The sequence below is a fragment of the Lynx rufus genome, unplaced genomic scaffold, assembly GCF_022079265.1.
Source record: "Lynx rufus isolate CCGP_SWC_20201006 ecotype Redwood Valley unplaced genomic scaffold, mLynRuf1.p SCAF_4, whole genome shotgun sequence".
Taxonomy (NCBI): Eukaryota; Metazoa; Chordata; class Mammalia; order Carnivora; family Felidae; genus Lynx; species Lynx rufus.
This window is the reverse complement of record NW_025814856.1, coordinates 169,962,980-169,981,859: the sequence shown is the minus strand read 5'-3', so window position 1 is coordinate 169,981,859 and position 18,880 is coordinate 169,962,980. Positions and strand designations below refer to the sequence as shown.

Below are 18,880 nucleotides of genomic sequence, written 5' to 3'. Positions count from 1 at the left end.
CTCTAATTTTTCTGATCTGCATGCATACTGAGGCTCTGGGGAGGGTGGGAGAAGGGCAGATTAGAACTGGGGGGTTGTGAGGAAATATAGAGGTAGCTTTTATGATAACCCTTCTGGAAAATAGGTAAAGAAGTTTATAAAAAGATTGGAGGCACAAATTTATGTTGGTACCAATTTACATTTGAGTCATTTTCTCACTGATAAGTTCAGCAGCCAATCTGCCAGAATGCTCAGAACTCCTGATATGTTTACCAAGAAGAGGTAATAAGAACCCTGCAAGATAGATGACTTAAAGTTGAAAATATTTGAAATCCTTTCATTTGGAAGTTTTGTCCAATGTGAGTATTCAGTACTGTCTCTAATGCCTTTTTTTCTCATCATAATTATATAGTATTTAGAAATTGTAGTGGTTTTCTTTTCTCCAGGTCCTCTCCACTTTATCTCAGCAGGCCATACACAGGTTATTGGCTGTGTCTGTCAGGATAGGGAAGCAGTGCATAGAGGGAATTGTAAATGTCCACTTGATCCAAGGTCAAGAGAGTGAGGACAGTTTCTGACACTCTCTCTTGCACTGGCGTCCCATACTTGTGCCTTCGTTGATAGCATTTCCAAATCCAAGTCGTTCTGTACCTTGGAATCTTAGACTCCCTTTGGTTGATTTGTGTGCTAACCAGACTTTTTCTGGGTAATTTTAACTTGCTGCAAGATTCTTTCCATTTGTATTGATTTTAAGATTAATCAGTATGCAGACAAAACAATAGTGAACATTTGAAGATTTTTAGTTAGTGTCTCCCCAGCTCATGAACTCTTTGAACGCGGGTCAAGTCTGTTTAAGTAAACCTGTGGTGTAGTACTTCCAGGCAAAGGTATGTGCTGATTGCTTTAAAAGGTTTCCTGAAAACAGAGTTTCTCTTGTGATACAACAGATAAAGTATAGGTGTCTCATGTTTTCTTAGAACCTGTGGTTCTGCTCTAGTCTTGCCCCATTTGTTCCTGGTTTTTGAGATGTTAATTTTAGATAAGAAAATAAAACTCCTGCTTAGGTTTTTTCAATTTGTAGACGTCTATAGAACTCATTGCGTGGTGTAGGAAGGTTGGTGTTTTTGGATTGTCCCTGGGTGGTGGTTCTTGCTCCATTGTGCTGGGTGGCTGGTGAGGTAGGCCTTGCTTGGGTTTGTGCTGGTTGGGACCTCCCCCAGGTTCCAAAGGCGCACTCTGAACAGCTGTACCAGGTGGACTAAACTCCTTTACCCTTTCCCGCAAATAGTGAAAGAATTCTTTCACTGGAACCAGTCACTGCCCCAAGTAAGAATTTGGTGAGTTTTTTTATGTTGGGTGTGTTTTTGCTTTTGGTTTTTGTTTGTTTGTTGAGATAGTGCCTAAAGGACTATGCAGAGATGAGGAAGCTCAAATCCTTCTTAGGATGAGAAAGAATGTGAATAAATGAGTTTGGTGAACTTAATTGGCCAGTTTACTATTTGAAGTTTAATGACATTTGGTTTCCAAAATCACTTTATTCATTTGTCTTTTTTTTTAATGTTTATTTAGAGAGAGAGAGCACTTGCACTAATTGGGGAGGGGCAGAGAGAGGGAGGGAGAGAGAGAATCATAAGCAGGCTCTGTGCAGAACCCAACACAGGCTCGATCTCACAAACTGTGAGATCTTGAAGGCTAAAATCAAGAGTCGATGATTAAGTGAGCCACCCAGGTGCCCCCATTTATCTTTTGAATTTTACTTAAAAATATTAAGTCAGTCACGTTTCCAGTGTAATAGATATGTATCTTCATACTTTCCTAGGTATTGATTTTTATTCTAGACGTTTTTTTAATAAAGGAAGGAGTGAACAGCACATATACTTCATGTTTCAGTGTTGCTAATGCAAGTGGAATTTAAATTTTTTTTTTTTCAACGTTTATTTATTTTTGGGACAGAGAGAGACAGAGTATGAACGGGGGAGGGGCGGAGAGAGAGGGAGACACAGAATCGGAAACAGGCTCCAGGCTCTGAGCCATCAGCCCAGAGCCCGACGCGGGGCTCGAACTCACGGACCGCGAGATCGTGACCTGGCTGAAGTCGGACGCTTAACCGACTGCGCCACCCAGGCGCCCCGCTAATGCAAGTGGAATTTAAAAGGATTCCCTATACGCTGGTGTACTTTTGTGGAGTTGCAGGTACTCAGTCCTCTACGGGCATTGGATTGAGCAGTAAAGTCCCATACAAGTGCTAAGTATTAACGTTGTCTTCAAGGGGAGTGCTGTTTGAAGAAAAAAGACAGTCCTTTTATTTAACTTCAAGCATTAGCCCATATTATGTTTTTAATGTTCAAAAATGGGGAAAATGATTTGATTAGAAAACTTCAGGTGTGCTCCAGCCAGCTGCATTCCTTATGCTTCAGCCTGTGTAACAGGGAGGACTTTCCAACCTTCAAGTCTGGGTCTCTTCCCTCTGGCCTGTTCCCTGCTTTTGAACAAATTAGTCATCCTCTGTGAGTCTATTTCATGGTCTGTTAGATGGAGCCACTCATTGTTCTAAGTGTGGTGAGGGTTAGACACGGTGGCTGTCTGTAGAGTTCCTGGCACACAATTAATGTTCTGTCTTTGTATATTTGGTTTAATTTTTTTTTAAGCAAAACAACTTTGGTAATATCAACATTATATTAGAATCTAAAATATGCCTTTGTTCTTTTTAAAGGTAAGATTAAAAAGATTTCTTGGGTAGTGTCAACTTTTAAATATAATCAAAACTTAAGTAATCATACAATGATTATTTCTAGTTTGTAGAGAATATAAATAACAAATATGAAAACTTATTTTTTAATTGGACTTATATAAAGGAGATTTAAGGGCTTTTTTGTGCTTTTTTTTTTTTTTTAAGTTCAAAGGTAGGGTTTGAAACCAAATGATACATGTTCATGGGTTCCTCTGCGATTTAGGGATATGTTTTCTATTTTCTCTATATATCCCAGTTTTTATCTTCGATGTTTTTGCTACTTTAAATTCTGTTTGGTAGAACATAAGCAAATGTTTATGAATATGTATTAGTGAGAAGCAGATTTTGACTTAGTAAATAGAATTAAAATTTAGTAACAGACTTCCTTCAATTTTGATATATTTTTTTTGGCACTTTGAAATAATCCCTCATAAATTAAAAACCTCAACGATTGAATGCCTTGGGATGACTCCACTACAAGGAGACGGCTTGACGTTCAGCGCCAGCCAGCTCACTGATATTGAGGGCTTATTTGTGCGGCTGTTTCTCTGCCTACTGTTTCTGATAATTCCAGAATACGCTGTGGGCACTGCAAAAGTGTTTCCTCGAATGCTAATCTTCCATCATTTCTCTCCTGACCATTCCAGCGTGGACCCATTCATTGCCTGTAGAATAAAATCAACACTCCTTTGCATGGCATAGAAAATATTTCAGGCTGTTCCTGACCTGGTTTTTCAGCTTCAGCATTTACCATTCTGTCCATCTTCAAATCCAGCCAGAGTAAATTGTGTATGCCATTATTTTTGCTTAGACTAGGCTCTTCTTTGCATAGCAAACCCCAAGTAATTTTTCCAAACCCATGTCACATGCTGTGTTCTTCCCATATCTCTGGTGGACTCTTCCAGGCAGCATCAGATCCTCCCCTGGCCCCCAGACCTTCTCTCACAGACTGGTGGTCACACCTTTCCACACCAGTCCACTCCACCAGCTGTGAGCTTCCCAAGGACGGTCGTATGTCTAAGTCTGTGTCGTATCCCTAGCTCAGGCCAGAGCCAGAAGTAACTGCTTAAAAACCGGCTGCTTCATTCAGCCTCTTCTTCAACAAGAACAGTCTATACATGTGCAAGTACATTAAAGACTAGCACAGGGACAGAAATGCAGTAACAAAACCAGAATTCACACCAGTCAACCTGTATTTCTGTCCTGGTGCATGATGGTGAGTAGAGAAGCTTTATTATTACATAAATGTAAATTCTGTAGGCAATTTGGGGGACTGGTGTGTGTTTGCAAGAAAGAAACAATAGCTTTATAGCATTACTCTGGCTTTAAATGTGACAGAATGAATAGGAGTTTGCTAGCACATTGGCAGACCTAATTTGAGAAATACCAGTGAACTTAGAGAAATCAAACAATGTTAGAAAAGGCACATGTTTTCATTTTGGAACATTTTTTTTTTTTTTTTTTTTTTTTTTTTTTTTGCAGAAGTCATTTATCCCATTTAATCAACTGCTTAGAAATGGGATTGCTGGGTCACCAGGGTAAATATACGTATATGAAATTTTATCATTACTACTTAAGTGTCGTGGCCCTTTCATGCAAATATTAAATAGAAACAGTCTTTAAATTGCTCGCTTCTTAGTTTTAGAAATAGTGGGTCTGGTAATCGTGTTTTATTGTGAATTGCTATCATGCTTGTTGAACTTTGCTGTCAGCTGTTTCAGGACTTGTACTGTATTTGACCTCTAGAGTCTAGATGAGTAGGTCACTATTAAACACAAAATTTTCTCCTTCTGACTTAGTACTTCATACAGTTTTTTTAAAGTTTATTTTGAGAGAGGGCGCATGCAGACGCATGCACAAGTTGGGGTGGGTCAGAGAGAGAGAGGGAGCTTGGTCCACACACTGCAAGATGGTGACCCGAGCTGAAATCAAGAGTCAGATGCTCCCCCGACTAAGCCACCCAGGTGCCCCAGTACTTCATACAATTTAAGGCATATAATCTGAGGTTTAGGCTTTACTCTTTGATTGGAGTATGTCCTGCTGAGAATTTAGTAGACTCTGTGGATTAACTGTCTTCATAGCACTTTCAACATCCTTTAGTAATAAAGTAGTCAGGAGCAGGGGCAGACAAATCTGGTTTTTTATCCCCAGTCAGTAGCTATCCTGTATATTGGGGAAGTTAATGGCTCCTGTGTGTAGATTGTTGTAAGAATGAACTCAGGTAACGTACGTTGATAGCTTAGCACAGAACCTGCCACGCACACAGCAGCACATGATACTGCCCTGGCAGTTACTTTGAGTGTACTTGGGTTTGAGTGAAGAGTGATGGTGCCCTCACAGATTTCCCGGAAACCCAGGTGGAGGGAGATTTGTTACCTCAGCCATCCAAGGACCAGGTCTTCAACACCTGCCTTCCTTCACCTGCTCCTCTGAACCTTTTATATGAAAGGCTTTGAAGGGAGCTTATTCTTATCGACCACCTCATTCTATGATCTTAACCTTCTTGGTTTTGTGGACTCTGAAAATCTGGTGGTGTGGCCTGCAGATTTGCATGCACTCAGCCTTGTGCATGTGGACTCCCAGACAAGGCCCTCATCTTTGAAGTGGGTAGAAAATCTAGATTAGTCGAAGCTTTCTCTGTGTGAGGCATTGTACTTAGGATACCTGTTTACGGGGTTTCAGAACTTAGCACGAATTCAGTTTTTCAAAGAAACTAAGGAATCGTAAAAAAAAGTAAGAATCACTATAAACACATTTTACCCCTGAGGAGTAGTAGGAAAACCTTTGCACTAAACAGCAGAGAAACCGTTTCTCTGAGACTTGTAGGCTTTGTAAGGGGACTCTCTACCAGTTAGCACAAAGGAACTGGCTGCCTACTGCCTGCTCACGGAAAAAGGCTGCGGCCCATCTGGCCCAGGTGTGTCTGGCAGGACCTGACGTCTGTCTTGGTTACTGAGGAACATGGGCCGTCTGTGCATAGAGGTGCTGGTGCCAGCCTGTCACGAGCCTGCCATGTTCTCGGTAGGGTGGGCGCTCCAGCGTATGTTGTGGGTGCTGATTGTCGGCATCACAGCCTAAGACCACAACAGATAAGGGCCTTGTTTTCACAGATGGAGTTGCAGTTATTTACTGGAGATGAGGTATAAATGAACAGTTTGTGTTGTCACTTCGCAAAATTCGGGAGCAAAGAAAAGATCTGAAAACAGGTAAAAGGAATGCTTAAGTAGCAGATTAAATTCATCTTGCTGTAGTGTTTTCAAAGGACACTTGACATTGGGAATATTTCTTTATGAAGCAGAGCAGCGGTTCAAGCTTCGTAGAACTGATGCCATGGGCCGCCTGTGCACGCCCCTCTCATTGACATCGTAGCATCCCCCAGTCTCGCTGTCACCTATAAGCCCACGTGGTCCTAAGGATCGTCTTGTCGTGGGTAGTTGCTATTTCTTTTGAGCGTGGAATGATAAAGAATTTTAAACTGGGGCGCCTGGGTGGCGCAGTCGGTTAAGCGTCCGACTTCAGCCAGGTCACGATCTCGCGGTCCGTGAGTTCGAGCCCCGCGTCGGGCTCTGGGCTGATGGCTCGGAGCCTGGAGCCTGTTTCCGATTCTGTGTCTCCCTCTCTCTCTGCCCCTCCCCCGTTCATGCTCTGTCTCTCTCTGTCCCAAAAATAAATAAACGTTGAAAAAAAAAAATAAAAAAAAATAAAAAATAAAAAAAAAAAAGAATTTTAAACTAATTCCAACACTACGTTGAGGTTTTACACCTCACATAACATTTTACGTGAAAGTACAGCCCAAAGAACTTACAGTAATTTCAGTAATTTTCTAAATAGAAACAGATGTCTCTGGAAAGCAAAATAGGATTTGAGGCAAGTCTTTGATCTGCTGTTTGATAAACGTGTAGGAGTTTATGGTCTCGAGTGAGGTAATTGAAACGCAGCTCCTGTGTGTGAGTCCTTAGCTCTGGTAGCCCCACGCAGTTTAGCTGGGAAACCAGGCCAAGCCTCCCTGGGAAGCGGGCGGAGGCAGTCACAGCATCTCTAGAAGAGGCAGGCCTGCGGAGGGTGTTGTTGATGGTGTCGTTTACTTAGAAATATAGGAGGAGGAACACATCTACAGTGAAGTAGTTCTGGCTGTCCCCAAATAGGTGCTCAGCACGTGCTTTTCGGTCCTTTCTGTCACCAGTGTGGCTGGTTGGATTCAGCGGGGAAGGGCAGAAGGGAAGGCAACCTCACAAGAAATTGCTGCGTTGGACCACAGCCGAAGACCTGCCTGAAGGCCTGGTACTCTGGAGTGGCAGGCACCTGTTGCATTCCTGGTCTACTTTGCTATAATGTAAAGAAATGGCAGAATACAGCCTGCGGACGAGTTACACGTGTTCCCTAGTCCCAGTCTAGCAAGCCTTGCAACCCTCCCCAGCCAGCCCCAAATGTCTTAGTTCTTGGCGGAAAGTATAGTCCCTTTGGTACTACAGTTCCACTCGGGTCAGATAGGCCTCTCCAGGCAACATGTCGTCTGGATTTAAGCAACCTTTGCCAACACTTCTCTTTGCCAAATCTCTCTTCTTGAGCGTCGTCCTTTTTCTTAATTCTGGAAAGTTGCCATCCCTTCGGTTTGGTCCCAGAATGGATTCAAGCTGACTGATGTAGAAAACGTTGTTTCAGTTCCTTCTAGCCCACCATCATGGTCCAGGCACATTGAATCTGTGGTGAGAAGGAGTGGGCAGCTCCGGCCTGTGGACACAGAGGAACAGGGAGAACCCGCCATGGCCTCTCCTGTGGAACAGTGTGGCGGGGACAGTGCAGTGACCATGGCCTCCAGGCAGGACCCAGTTGCTGCTGGGCCCCATTCAGTGATGTATTCCTCAGGGCCAGGCACGACAGGTGGGGCTGGTTCTCAGAGAACCATGTTCTTGGGAATCTTCCCCCCTGTCACCCACAACCAGAACATTCCCTGACCAGCTCCTCTCAGCCATAGCGTGGGGTACGGGGTTTGTGTTTCACTGACTGCTGCGCCTGTCTTCTTTAGGAAAGTGAGAGTGGCAGTTCCAGAAATCAGAATATTTCTCTGACCACATCTCAGTCACCCTTATAAAGCTGCCTGTGACCCATTGTACATCTAAGCCAAAAATACCATTTTCAGAGTGTTAGTATGGCCTGTATGCTGTTCTTTCTTTGAGGGAGTGAGTACATAGCATTTCTCAGAGGAGAACTCCCTACCGAAACAGCTTTAGCCTTCCTTTGCAAGGGGGTTTTATTTTAATGGCAAAGAAAATACTTTTCCACCTTTTTTCTAAATAGGTTTATTTCTGTCTCTGCAAGTGCTCATTCTCTCCAGTATACAGGCCCTACTCGTGGAGGACTGTAATCAGTATTCATTTGGGAGATAGTGTGAGAGGAGCCAAATGAGGAAACGCATCTGCCGGCTGGTTTGGGCCAAAAGAGGAAGGCAGGAGGGAGAGGTGGGTTCTCGAAGGCTGGGAGTCTGGATGTCTGGAGGACTGATGGCAGTGCCGGCGATGGCAGGGAGAAGCCCGTGTCTTACAGAGGAGATCGCATGGAATCGCTCCCTGATGTTCCGGACTCCAGTGCACTCTCCGTGGGGCCTCACAGATTCAAAGAAGGGACTGTAGCCTTGGTGGTCATTAGACTTTTCTGCCTCAAAGTGTTGTTGGGATGTAAAGAGCTGGAGTGTCACACATTTCAGTGTCTCCTCAGAAGCCGTTGTGCGCGCTTCAGAGCAGGGCATTGTAAAGACGCGTTACGTGAACAGTAGGCAAACAATAAGAGTGTTCAGTAGCCTGTGTGACATTTTATAAACAGTTGGGAGTCAATAAGTCATGTGTGTGTGTGTTTCTCTTAGGTTCATTTTCCAGACACTGAGAGAGCAGAATGGCTAAATAAGGTAAGAGTAGAATATACCGAATACCAGATTGTCCGTGGGATTAGAGGGTGAGGGGCCATCTTTCCCTTTTTGGGAATTTGGATGTTGACGATGTGTGAGCTCATTTGGACTTGGTTGGCTTCCGCTCCCCCCAAAATTGAGTCATAACTGATACATTCCTAAATAGTGAAAACTGTGTCTTTAACATGAAAAAATTAGTGATATATTCATAGTTGTGTATTTGGCCTGTGTCTACTTTCCTGATTAGCTAGTGCTCGAGTCTATTTCATAATAATTACAGGCAACATTTTTGAAAATATTAAGAAAAAGGAAATAATTCTCAAGAAATTTAATAATAGATTAATAATCATTTTAAAAGTTATTTTTAAAGATCACATACTTTGAAGTAGATCTCCTTTATCCCTATATTTTATATATCCTTAGAACTATAGAGTAAAAACTGATGTAGATTAATGATTCTTTTATAGCACCAAAAGTTAGTCCATCATTAAAGAAAACTCTTTAATGTTTTATTAAGCCCTATACGGTTTTACATTTTTAGCAATAAGTTGAAACCACAGGGTTTTTTGATTTTTTTTTTTTTAGCAATTTTAAATGTGCTGGTATGCTTAAATGGAATGCTTAACCAGAATAATTCCTGAGACATATTAGTTGGTCAGTAGTTTATTGTACATTTTTGAAGTTCAGATCATGTTGATTTTGCATACCAAAAGGAGAAACCCCCTTTTAATTTTCAAAAATGCTGGTAAACTGTAGGGGTGTAATGTTTCATGATGACTTAAGTACATTATTATTTATGTGTTATAGCATCTTGTTTGATATGAGTTCTTTCTTCTTTACAGACCGTAAAACACATGTGGCCTTTTATTTGCCAGTTTATAGAGAAGTTGTTTCGAGAAACCATAGAGCCAGCTGTGCGAGGAGCAAACACCCACCTCAGCACCTTTAGTTTCACAAAAGTTGATGTGGGTCAGCAGGTCAGTTTCTTAAGTATTCTTACTTGTGCTATGAACACTTAAAAAAAAATTTTTTTTTTAAGTTTATTTATTTATTTTGAAAGTGAGGGCAAGCACAAGCCGGGGAAGGTCAGAGAAGGAGGAGAGACAGAATCCCAAGCAGTCTCTGCAACATCAGTGCAGAGCCCGACGCAGGGCTCAAACCCACGAACCATGAGATCATGACCTGAACTGAGATCAAGAGTCCAACACTTAACCGACTCTGCCACCCAGGCCCCCCACATTGCTGTGAAAACTTTTAAAAATATATTAAGCTACTTCCAATTATTTTCTAGAGAAAATTGCTCTAGAAAGCAACCTGGGGAAGTTCTGGAAGGGTGTCTCTGCAGCTCTTCCCAGGTCTGCCTCCCATGGGATGGCCTCCCTTGTCTTTTGTGAGGTCCTCACTTGCCCTCATTCTTCCACTGTGGTCTTTGGTCAGTTCGGTTTCCTTGGTTGGTTTCTCTCAGTCCCAGCGCTTCTTTCTACCTCACATCCTTCTGTCAGAATTATCTTTGCACAGTTTTTCACAATTTATCTAGTTGGAAAGGGAGTTTGATATATGAATTCATACTAAAAGTTTAATAATCGACAGCAAGCTTAACATGTTTACCCCCTCAAGATCTTTAAAAACAACGATTAAGGACTCCCAACACCAGGCTTGTAGAATCACATTAATTATATTGATGCAGGGAAAGAAAACTTTTGTTACTGGAATCATACAAAGAAAAACTCCTAATTCCTAGTATTACTTCTGGTGAAAGCCTCAAGACAACAGGTAAATTCGTTGCTCATGGCAGGCTTCCTTTTTATTTTTGTAAGTCAGTGTTTACAATGATTAGTAACAGTTCAGTGTAACATTTTTTTAATTGAAGTGTAATTGACATATAACTTTCCTGTTGTACTTCCCAAGGTAACATTGTTTTATATGCGTAATGAAAATTCAGAATTCAGTAATATTTTTAAACACACACGCACACACACGCACACACGGCGTATACACATTTGGAGCACATACAGAGAGCCAGAGAGCACAGTGTCACCGTATGCTGCAGGTCAGATGTCTGTGCTTCAGCCCCTCAGGGATTTGATAAATGTGGCCAAGGAGTGTCTGACCTGGTGACCTGGTGGCTGCGTTGTGTTTATCAGTGCCCCCAGGCTCATCCCCATCCTATACTCCCAGGCCGTCAGTCACCTTCCTCCATCAGAAGTGATTTTCTGCCTACAGAGAACTCTCCATCTTACCTGCTGTTACTCAGCATCTGGGGTCTCCACTGCAGGCGACTGTGTTGTGCTGGGCTGTTTTTCCTCTTGGCTGTGAGGTCTCCAAATAGGTTACAAGCCTGGGGTCTGCTCAGTCCTGTTGTTCGAGCGCACACGTGCCTGCACAGGACACCTTTATAACATTTCCCTTCAGTATTTACTTTACCTTCTCTGACCTGAAAGGATCACAGCAGATAGGAAAGCACGATTACACGGTCGAGTGCCGTGTGAACTTGAAGCAGGGATCGGGATCGCACACTTTTTCGTAAAGGGCCATTGAGGCATATTCTCCCCGCCCCCCCCAACTTCTTTTATAACGCTTTAAAAATGTAAAAACCTTTCTTAGCCAAAGGCTAAATTTAACTTGCAGGCCCTGGTTTCCAGTCCCCTGATGTCAGATAATACGCCTGTGTTTGTGGAGAGTTAGAATTCTGATCCCAGCTGAGTTTGTTTTAGGGAGAATTATGTTCATTTTCTATTACACGCACTTTAAATCTGATTGTGAGATTATCACCCAACGCAGACCTCTAAACTAAGGGAATCTTACCTGATGCGGACATTTAAGCTAAGGATCCTAAGCCACCTATACCCCATTTTCACTCATCAACCTAGCGGGTTGAACCATGTTCTTTGTAATTCAACAGTCTGTACATGTTTGAGCCAGTATCATTGGGGGAAAGGCCGGGAACCCAAGATAGTAGGAAGTGTAGGAAAGACTTAGAGTTTAATCCTGTAGCCAGTTGAGGGGTGAGATGTTAGGGCACCTAAGCTGCTTCAGTAAGTGTAGTACTCTTAAAGTATTTCTTCAGCTTGAGTGTTTGATGCCCAAATGGGAGATTGAGAACTTTCCTAGAAGTGATCTCAATGTGATAAAATGGGAGAAGGTTTGGAAGTGGTGTTACAGCTGGGCCCTTGAAATATGACATTTATTATAATCTGCCTTTTCTTTTTACAGTCATGTGATTCTGTCTCAGGTAATAGGTGTTAAAATTATACCTACAGCCAGTATTTTTTATTTACTCAAAAGCTCCATTGTGGTGAAAATCGTAAGAAATGAAAAATTATAAGACATGAAGAAAAAACAGAAAGGAAGTTACGTTTCAAACCATGTAAGGACAGAGTAGAGGGAAAGGATCAAAGTAAACTGGGAGAAACAAGGGGCCTTGGGGCTTGACTAAGCACTCACTGTGTGCCAGGCGCATTTCCTTACGTCCTTTGATTTCGCGGTAACCTTGTTAGATAGATGCCGCTAGGACCCATACTTCACAGATGAGGACACGGAAGAATGGAAGCTACATAAGTTGCCCAAAGTGAAACATCGAGTACACTGTGAAAGCAGAACTGTAATTCCTGTAGCGTGGGGCTAAGCTTGTTCTCATCTCTCTGCCATTTGGGTTTATTTTTCACCCTGCCTGCATTTTAAAACAAGCTGCCTCTTGTTTCAGCCACTCAGGATCAATGGTGTGAAGGTGTACACTGAAAATGTGGACAAAAGGCAAATTATTTTGGACCTTCAAATTAGGTAAGTTTTTATCTGTGTCATAGTTAATGACATATAATGTTACTTAGCTAGACCCATAAAGTGGAGGCTATAATGAGCACTCTTCTTACCTGCTGTTTGGTGGATTTTTTTTTTGTTTGTTTGTTTATTTTTGAGGGAGAGATAGAGTGTGAGCGGGGGAGGGGCAGAGAGAGAGGGAGACACAGAATCCGAAACAGGATCCAGGCTCTGAGCTGTCGACACAGAGCCCGACGTGGGGCTCAAACTCACAAACCCTGAGATCATGACCTGAGCCGAAGTCGGAAGCTTAACCGACTGAGCCACCCAGGCATCCCCGGTGGATTTTGACTAAACTGTTAAAGACCCACATTTATATATTTTCTGCATCTTAATTCCTAATAGCCTAGATAATTGCCAATTGTAAGTATGTTAAACTTTAAAAAATTGAACACACTACAAGAAAACTACAGACCCATATCCTTTATGAACATTGATGTCAAAATCTTCAACAAAATACCAGCAAAGTGAATTCACCAACATATTAAAAGAATTATACACTGTGACCAAGTGGAATTTATTTCCAGGGTGCAAGGATGGTTCAACATACGAAAATGAACCAAGCACCGCATTAACAGAATGAATGACCATCTCTGTTGATGTAGAAGAAGCATTTGACAAAATTCCATATTCTTTCATAATAAAAACACTCAACAAACTGAGAACAGAAGAAAACCACTTCAGTGTAATAAAAGGCATATGTGAGAACCCAACAGCAAACATCATCCTCAGTGGTGCAAGACCAAGCTTTTCTTCCAAGACCAGGAGCAGGTGCGTCCACATTCACCACTTCGTGGCACTGGAAGTCCTATCCAGAGCCACTAGGTAAGAAGAAAAAGAAAAGGCATCCAGGTTGGAGTGGAAGAAGTAAAATTGTCTCTGTTCACAGGTGATACGATCTTTATGTAGAAAACCCTAAGGATTCACAAAAAAACCTCTTCAGAATTAGTAAACAAATTTAGCAAAGTAGCAGAATATAAAGTCTGCACACACACACAAATCGGTTACATTCTATACACTAACCATGCACAATCCAAAAAAGTCTCATTTACACTAGAATCAAAAAGAATACTTAGGAATAACCTGACAAGGTAAAAGACTTGTACAAAGAAAACTACAAAACATTGCTGTGAGAAATTACAGAAAACATAAGTAAATGGAAGCAGCGCATGTTCTTCATTTGGGAAACTTAATATTATTAAAAATCAACACTAAAAGCAATCTGTAGAATTAGTGCCGTCCGTATAATCACATATCTGATAAGGGATTAAGATCTAGAATATATAAAGAACTTCAAAAATTCAACAATAGCAAAAACAACCCAATTCAAAAGTGGACAGAGGTCTTGAATAGACATTTCTCCAAAGAAGATATACAAATGGACAATAAACACGTGAAAAGATGTTCCCCTCATTGATAATCAGGGAAATGCAAATCAAAACAGTGAGATACTACCTCACACCCATTAGGATGGCTGCTATCAAACAACAGAAGACAGCAAGTGTTGGCGAGGATGTGGAGAAACGGGACCCCTTGTGCACTGTTGGTGGGAACGAAAATGGTGAATTGCTGTTGAAACAGAATAGCTATTCCTCAAAAAATTAAACATAAAATTACCATAAGACCCAGCAATTCCACTTCTGGGTCTATACCCAAAAAAAATTGAAAACAAGGTTTCAAAGAGTATTTGTACACCCACGTTCACACCAGCACTATTCGCAGTAGCTAAAATGTGGAAGCAACCCAGATGTTCGTTGATGAGTGAATAGATAAGGAAAATGTGGTCTGTACATGCAATGGAATATTATTCAGCTTTAAAAAAAAAAAGGAAATCCTTCACGCTGAGCACAGGTGGTTAAAATAAAAACTTAAAACAAAGATCAACAGGTGACTTTAGTATATAGCTAATTATCTAATACCATCTAAAGCCAAAAATAAAAAAACTTACAAGGAAATTCTGACACATGCTACAACGTGGATGAACCATCAGGACATTATGCCATGTGAAATAAGCCTGTCACAAAAAGACAAATACTGTAGGATTCCGCTTACATGAGGTACTTAGTGTGATTACATTCATAGAGACAGGAAGTAGAAGGGTGTGTACCAGGGTGTGGGCGAGGGGAAGATGGTAGGTTGTTTAATGGGACAGAGTTTGGGTTTGTCAAGATGAAGAGAGTCCTGGAGATGGTGGTGGTGATGGTTGCACAAGATGAAGGTGTTTAACGTCTCTGAACTGTACTTGAAAATGGTTAAGATGGGACATTTTACGTTCTATGTCTTTTCCTACGATAAAAAATGGGAAAACCGTTAATTGAGGGCAGGCACCACACCTGGCAGATAAAGGTGGTTTTCTTTAGTTCTTGTCTTCATTCTTCGTGAATGTGCTCATGGCTTCCTGTGTCCCTGTGAGGCCTGGTAACACACTGTGCAAGGGGCAGCTGCTGAAGCGTGTCGACTGACAGACACGCCTCACACTTTTGTTTTTTTTGATCCTTGACTGAGGATCCTTTTATAATGTCGTCGTTGAGTTTTTAAAGTGTATGAATATAATAAATGTAGAGTGTTGGTAACAATTACCTTTACTTTAGAAAGGAGCATTGACTGCCTCTAATGATCTGATGGAAAACCTACATCTTTAAAATACAGACACTACTGCAAACCCTGTTGTCATCTGTAGAATAAAAGAGGAAGGCCCGCTGGGTCTTCAGCTCAGCTGTGCCCTGGGACGGTCCGCTAGGCTGATAATGAGCTTCATGAGGATGGAAACTTTGAGAACAAAGTTCTCTTGTTCCAGCACTGAGGAGCGTTTCGTACGCATTTATTAAACATTTGAAGGAATCGGTTAATGGATGCCGTTGTGAAGATGTAGTCTGGCTTTCATGGTTTTAGCAGCCATGACGACAGATGCAGATTATGCTGCTCAGATATTTATGTTTCTTAAAAAAATCTGCATTCCACTTTTTCGTGTGTTCCAGACTGAGACCTTGATTAGATTATTGGCAGTAGAGATGGGGAAGGAGTAATTGACAGATATTAGGAAATGAAGTGATTGTATCTTAGGGTGAAGAAGAGGAAAGTTTCAAGATTTTTTTTTTTAATGTTTATTTTTGAGAGAGAGACAGAGCTCCAGCAGGGGAGGGGCAGAAAGTGAGGGGGACACAGAGAATCCAAAGCAGTTTCAGGCTCTGAGCTGTCAGCACAGAACCCGACTGGAGGCTCGAACTCACGGAGCATGAGCTCATGCCCTTAGCCGAAGTCAGCTTCACCAACTGATCTACCCAGGCGTCCCTCAGGATGGTTTTTTAACAGGTGATTGGACCAGCTAGATCCAGAATCCTGTTCAGTGAGAAGAATCCAGGACATAAATGTTAGAAGAATTCATCCCAGATGTTTTTCATTAGTATTTTGTGTTCTTAGGCACCGTCCTTCCAGCATTTCTCAAACTTCCTGCAGACGTTCTCAGGCAAGAGCAGGAGCGTGACGTGCTACTTTGGGTGTTGAGGGTGGGAGTCAGATCATAGCGACCCCACAGGAAACCTGCTCCTATTAAGAATAGATGCAAGCCTGACTTTCAGCGCTATGCTCTATTAATGCTGTTGTTTTGGTGGTTTTGTTTTGTATTAATGTTTGCCATGACTTGATCATTGAGTGCCCCCCACGTGGATGCATCATTTCTAACCTTTGATGTCACAGAGCCCTGGAGCATTGCTGTTAATTTTCTCACAACTGGAGAGAGCATGGGTGCAAAATTTACTTCTGGTGAAATATAAGCTTTTTTAATATCTTAAACAAAAACAGTTGTTTACAAAACGAGTGAAAACTACATTCCATCAAGAAACTGATCCAGAAATTGCACTTTGAGAAGTGACGTGTGTAATCAGTGTGGCAGGTGTCAAGTCTGCTAGCAGGGACATGTGCAGTTCCAGGCATTGAAGACTCAGATATGGGTCTCAGGTTTGCCTACAGGCTGGTTTTGGTTGCTTTGCTCTCATTTTACTCAGATTGTAGACCTTGCAGATCTGTGGTGATTAAGAGATAGTAATACAGAACTTTTTCTTTACTAGTTTTGTAGGAAACTGTGAGATTGATTTGGAGATCAAGCGATATTTTTGTAGAGCTGGTGTGCAAAGTATACAGGTAAGGTTTTTAAAGTTTTATAGTCTTCCAAAATTCCCTATGCTGTATTCAAAAATAAAATTGTGAAGTTTTTATTAACTGAGAATTTCTTTGAAGTTTAAGTTTTTTATTTGTAGGTTATTCTTGAGAGAAACCTGAAGTCAAATGCTCAGAAGTCACTAAGACGATCATGTGTCCTCCTTCTTGAGTCAGTAAATGGCCTGTGGAATTGTCTTCTGTGACATGTTTTGGTTTCCCATTTGAATTTAGATTCATGGTACAATGCGGGTGATCCTGGAACCGTTGATTGGAGACATGCCCTTAGTGGGAGCCTTGTCTATCTTCTTCCTTAGGAAACCAGTAAGTCGATGCTGATTTCATTTTTCCTGTTCATTGGCAAGACTCTGTAAAGCAGAGAAATAGTCTGTCCTTCACTCTCTTTTCCCTTTTCTGACATATGAATTCTGTGTTCATACCTCTTTAAAATGCTCTTAATGGAGGGCTTCATCTCTTAATAGACAGCTTTTTTCCTGATTATAAAATAGTGTTTGTTACAGAAAATTCGAAAATAGACTTTTTATGTAGTATTTATTTATTTATTTATTTACTTTTAAAGGTTTGTTTAGTTTTGGGAGGTGGGGACCGAGGACCCAAAGCAGGCTCTGCACTGAGCCTGGAGCCTGGTTGGGATTTTCTCTCTCCCCCTCTGCCCCTCCCTGCTCGTGTTCTTTGTCTCTCTCAAGATAAATAAATTAATTTAAAAAAAGACTCCCTCTTCCCCTCCCTTTGACTTCTAAGGCTCCTCCCCCTCACCTGGGTGGTCCTTACCTATAAGGCTCCTCCTTACCTGGGTTCCTGCAGCCTCTGACTGGCTTCCTGTCTTGGCCCTGTCTTCCGTAGACTTCACCACTGGGGTATCTTCCCAGGGTGCAGGCTGACCCACTAGGGAGCATCTCTCCCTCACAGTCCTCATGGTAGAGGTGGGGTCTCTCTCCAGCCTCCTTTGCTGGCACTGCCCCTGGTGAGCATCCCAGTTTCCAGCCTCAGGGCAGAATCATAATCCAAATAGGACCAACCCCATTATCTCTCACTGCCTCCTGTTGTCTTTTCCTTCTCCCAGAACACTGTCTTCATCCCTGTGTGTCCTTTCCAGAGACAAAGGTGGTCAGCTTTCCCTGTGTTCCTCTGATGCCGGACTGCCCTGTGAATTCTGGCACACTTCTTGTTAACTCTTTCAAAGCCATAGCCCCATCTGTCTCCATACAGTTCAGTAAATGTCTGATGGGTGCATTGATCTGTTTCTCAAATATCTTTCCATGATATGCCATTTTTGTTACCTTTGTGAGTCCTTTCTGGAGGTACCATTAACATCATGTATAGTTTAAAACGGAAACGTTAATTTTTATAATTTGATTTAAATAACTTAATGCAAATTATTGTTGTTGGGTTTTTAAAATACGGGTTTATTTAGACTAGACTACAAGTGGTATTTTTTCTGTATGTAAAAACACAAGAGTTAAGTGTCTTTACTTTAAGTTGCTGCTAAAATTGCTGTTCTGATTTGCTTTTTATCGCTTAAATAATGGGCTTATTTTTAATGTATTTTAACTACACAAAACGCAGTGAAATTAAAAAGGCATTAAGGAATCTCTTAAAATTCAATTTCTTAAAATTTTAAGAAATGAAGAGCTCTATAAAAGATTTACAATTCATGGGGCTTTTTCTACATACCAGCTATTTAAAAGCCTTTATGTTTAAGAAACGTTCTTCATTAATGAATATAAAAAAACTAATCTTTAGCAGATGGCAAAGTATTTTTAATTTACAGGAAATTTTTAACAATTAAAAGAAAGACCTTTTTTCAGTTCAGAAAACAATGAAATCCAAATCTTTAAATCTCCCTCAAAACTTAGCAATACTCTTCCTTAGGTTGGATCTTTCATAGGGTTATTAACTTTAAAAATAACGTTGTAATATAACTTCCAAACAAAATCTTAGTGTCAGAAATGGAGGAGTCTGTGAAAAGTTCAGAATCATTCATTTCCTTATATGGCAAGTAAAGTCTCCAAACATATGCTTTGGAGAGAAGGGATTTTTTTTTTTTCAGTTATTTTCAACTGGAAAATATGAGTACAGAACTCACTGCTAGCTGCCAAGTAACTCCTTGTCACCCCAAGGAAAAATACAGCTAGAAAGATTGGGGGGGATTGGCTAAGCAGATGATATAAAAGTATAATGCCAGAGACTCTTATGAAACCTTTGCACATTTTTGTTCTTGTTGATTTGTTTAGTTTTGTTGGTGTGCTACTTGCTTAAAAAAAAGAACTAAAAGT

The 18,880-nt window shown here is 41.3% G+C and overlaps 1 protein-coding gene across 4 annotated transcripts in view; it reads left to right on the top strand.

The window, feature by feature from the left end:
• The window catches only part of ESYT2 (extended synaptotagmin 2), an 81,345-nt gene that overhangs the window by 19,825 nt on the left and 42,640 nt on the right, over nucleotides 1-18,880 (top strand). For 3 of the 4 annotated variants that reach the window (XM_047096990.1, XM_047096987.1, XM_047096988.1), the window contains exons 2-6: nucleotides 8,571-8,612; nucleotides 9,455-9,589; nucleotides 12,316-12,392; nucleotides 16,496-16,568; nucleotides 16,818-16,907. In XM_047096990.1, coding sequence (XP_046952946.1) covers nucleotides 8,571-8,612; nucleotides 9,455-9,589; nucleotides 12,316-12,392; nucleotides 16,496-16,568; nucleotides 16,818-16,907 — 417 coding nt within the window. The remainder of the gene's footprint in view (nucleotides 1-8,570; nucleotides 8,613-9,454; nucleotides 9,590-12,315; nucleotides 12,393-16,495; nucleotides 16,569-16,817; nucleotides 16,908-18,880) is intronic. The other variant, XM_047096989.1, reaches the window with a different exon arrangement.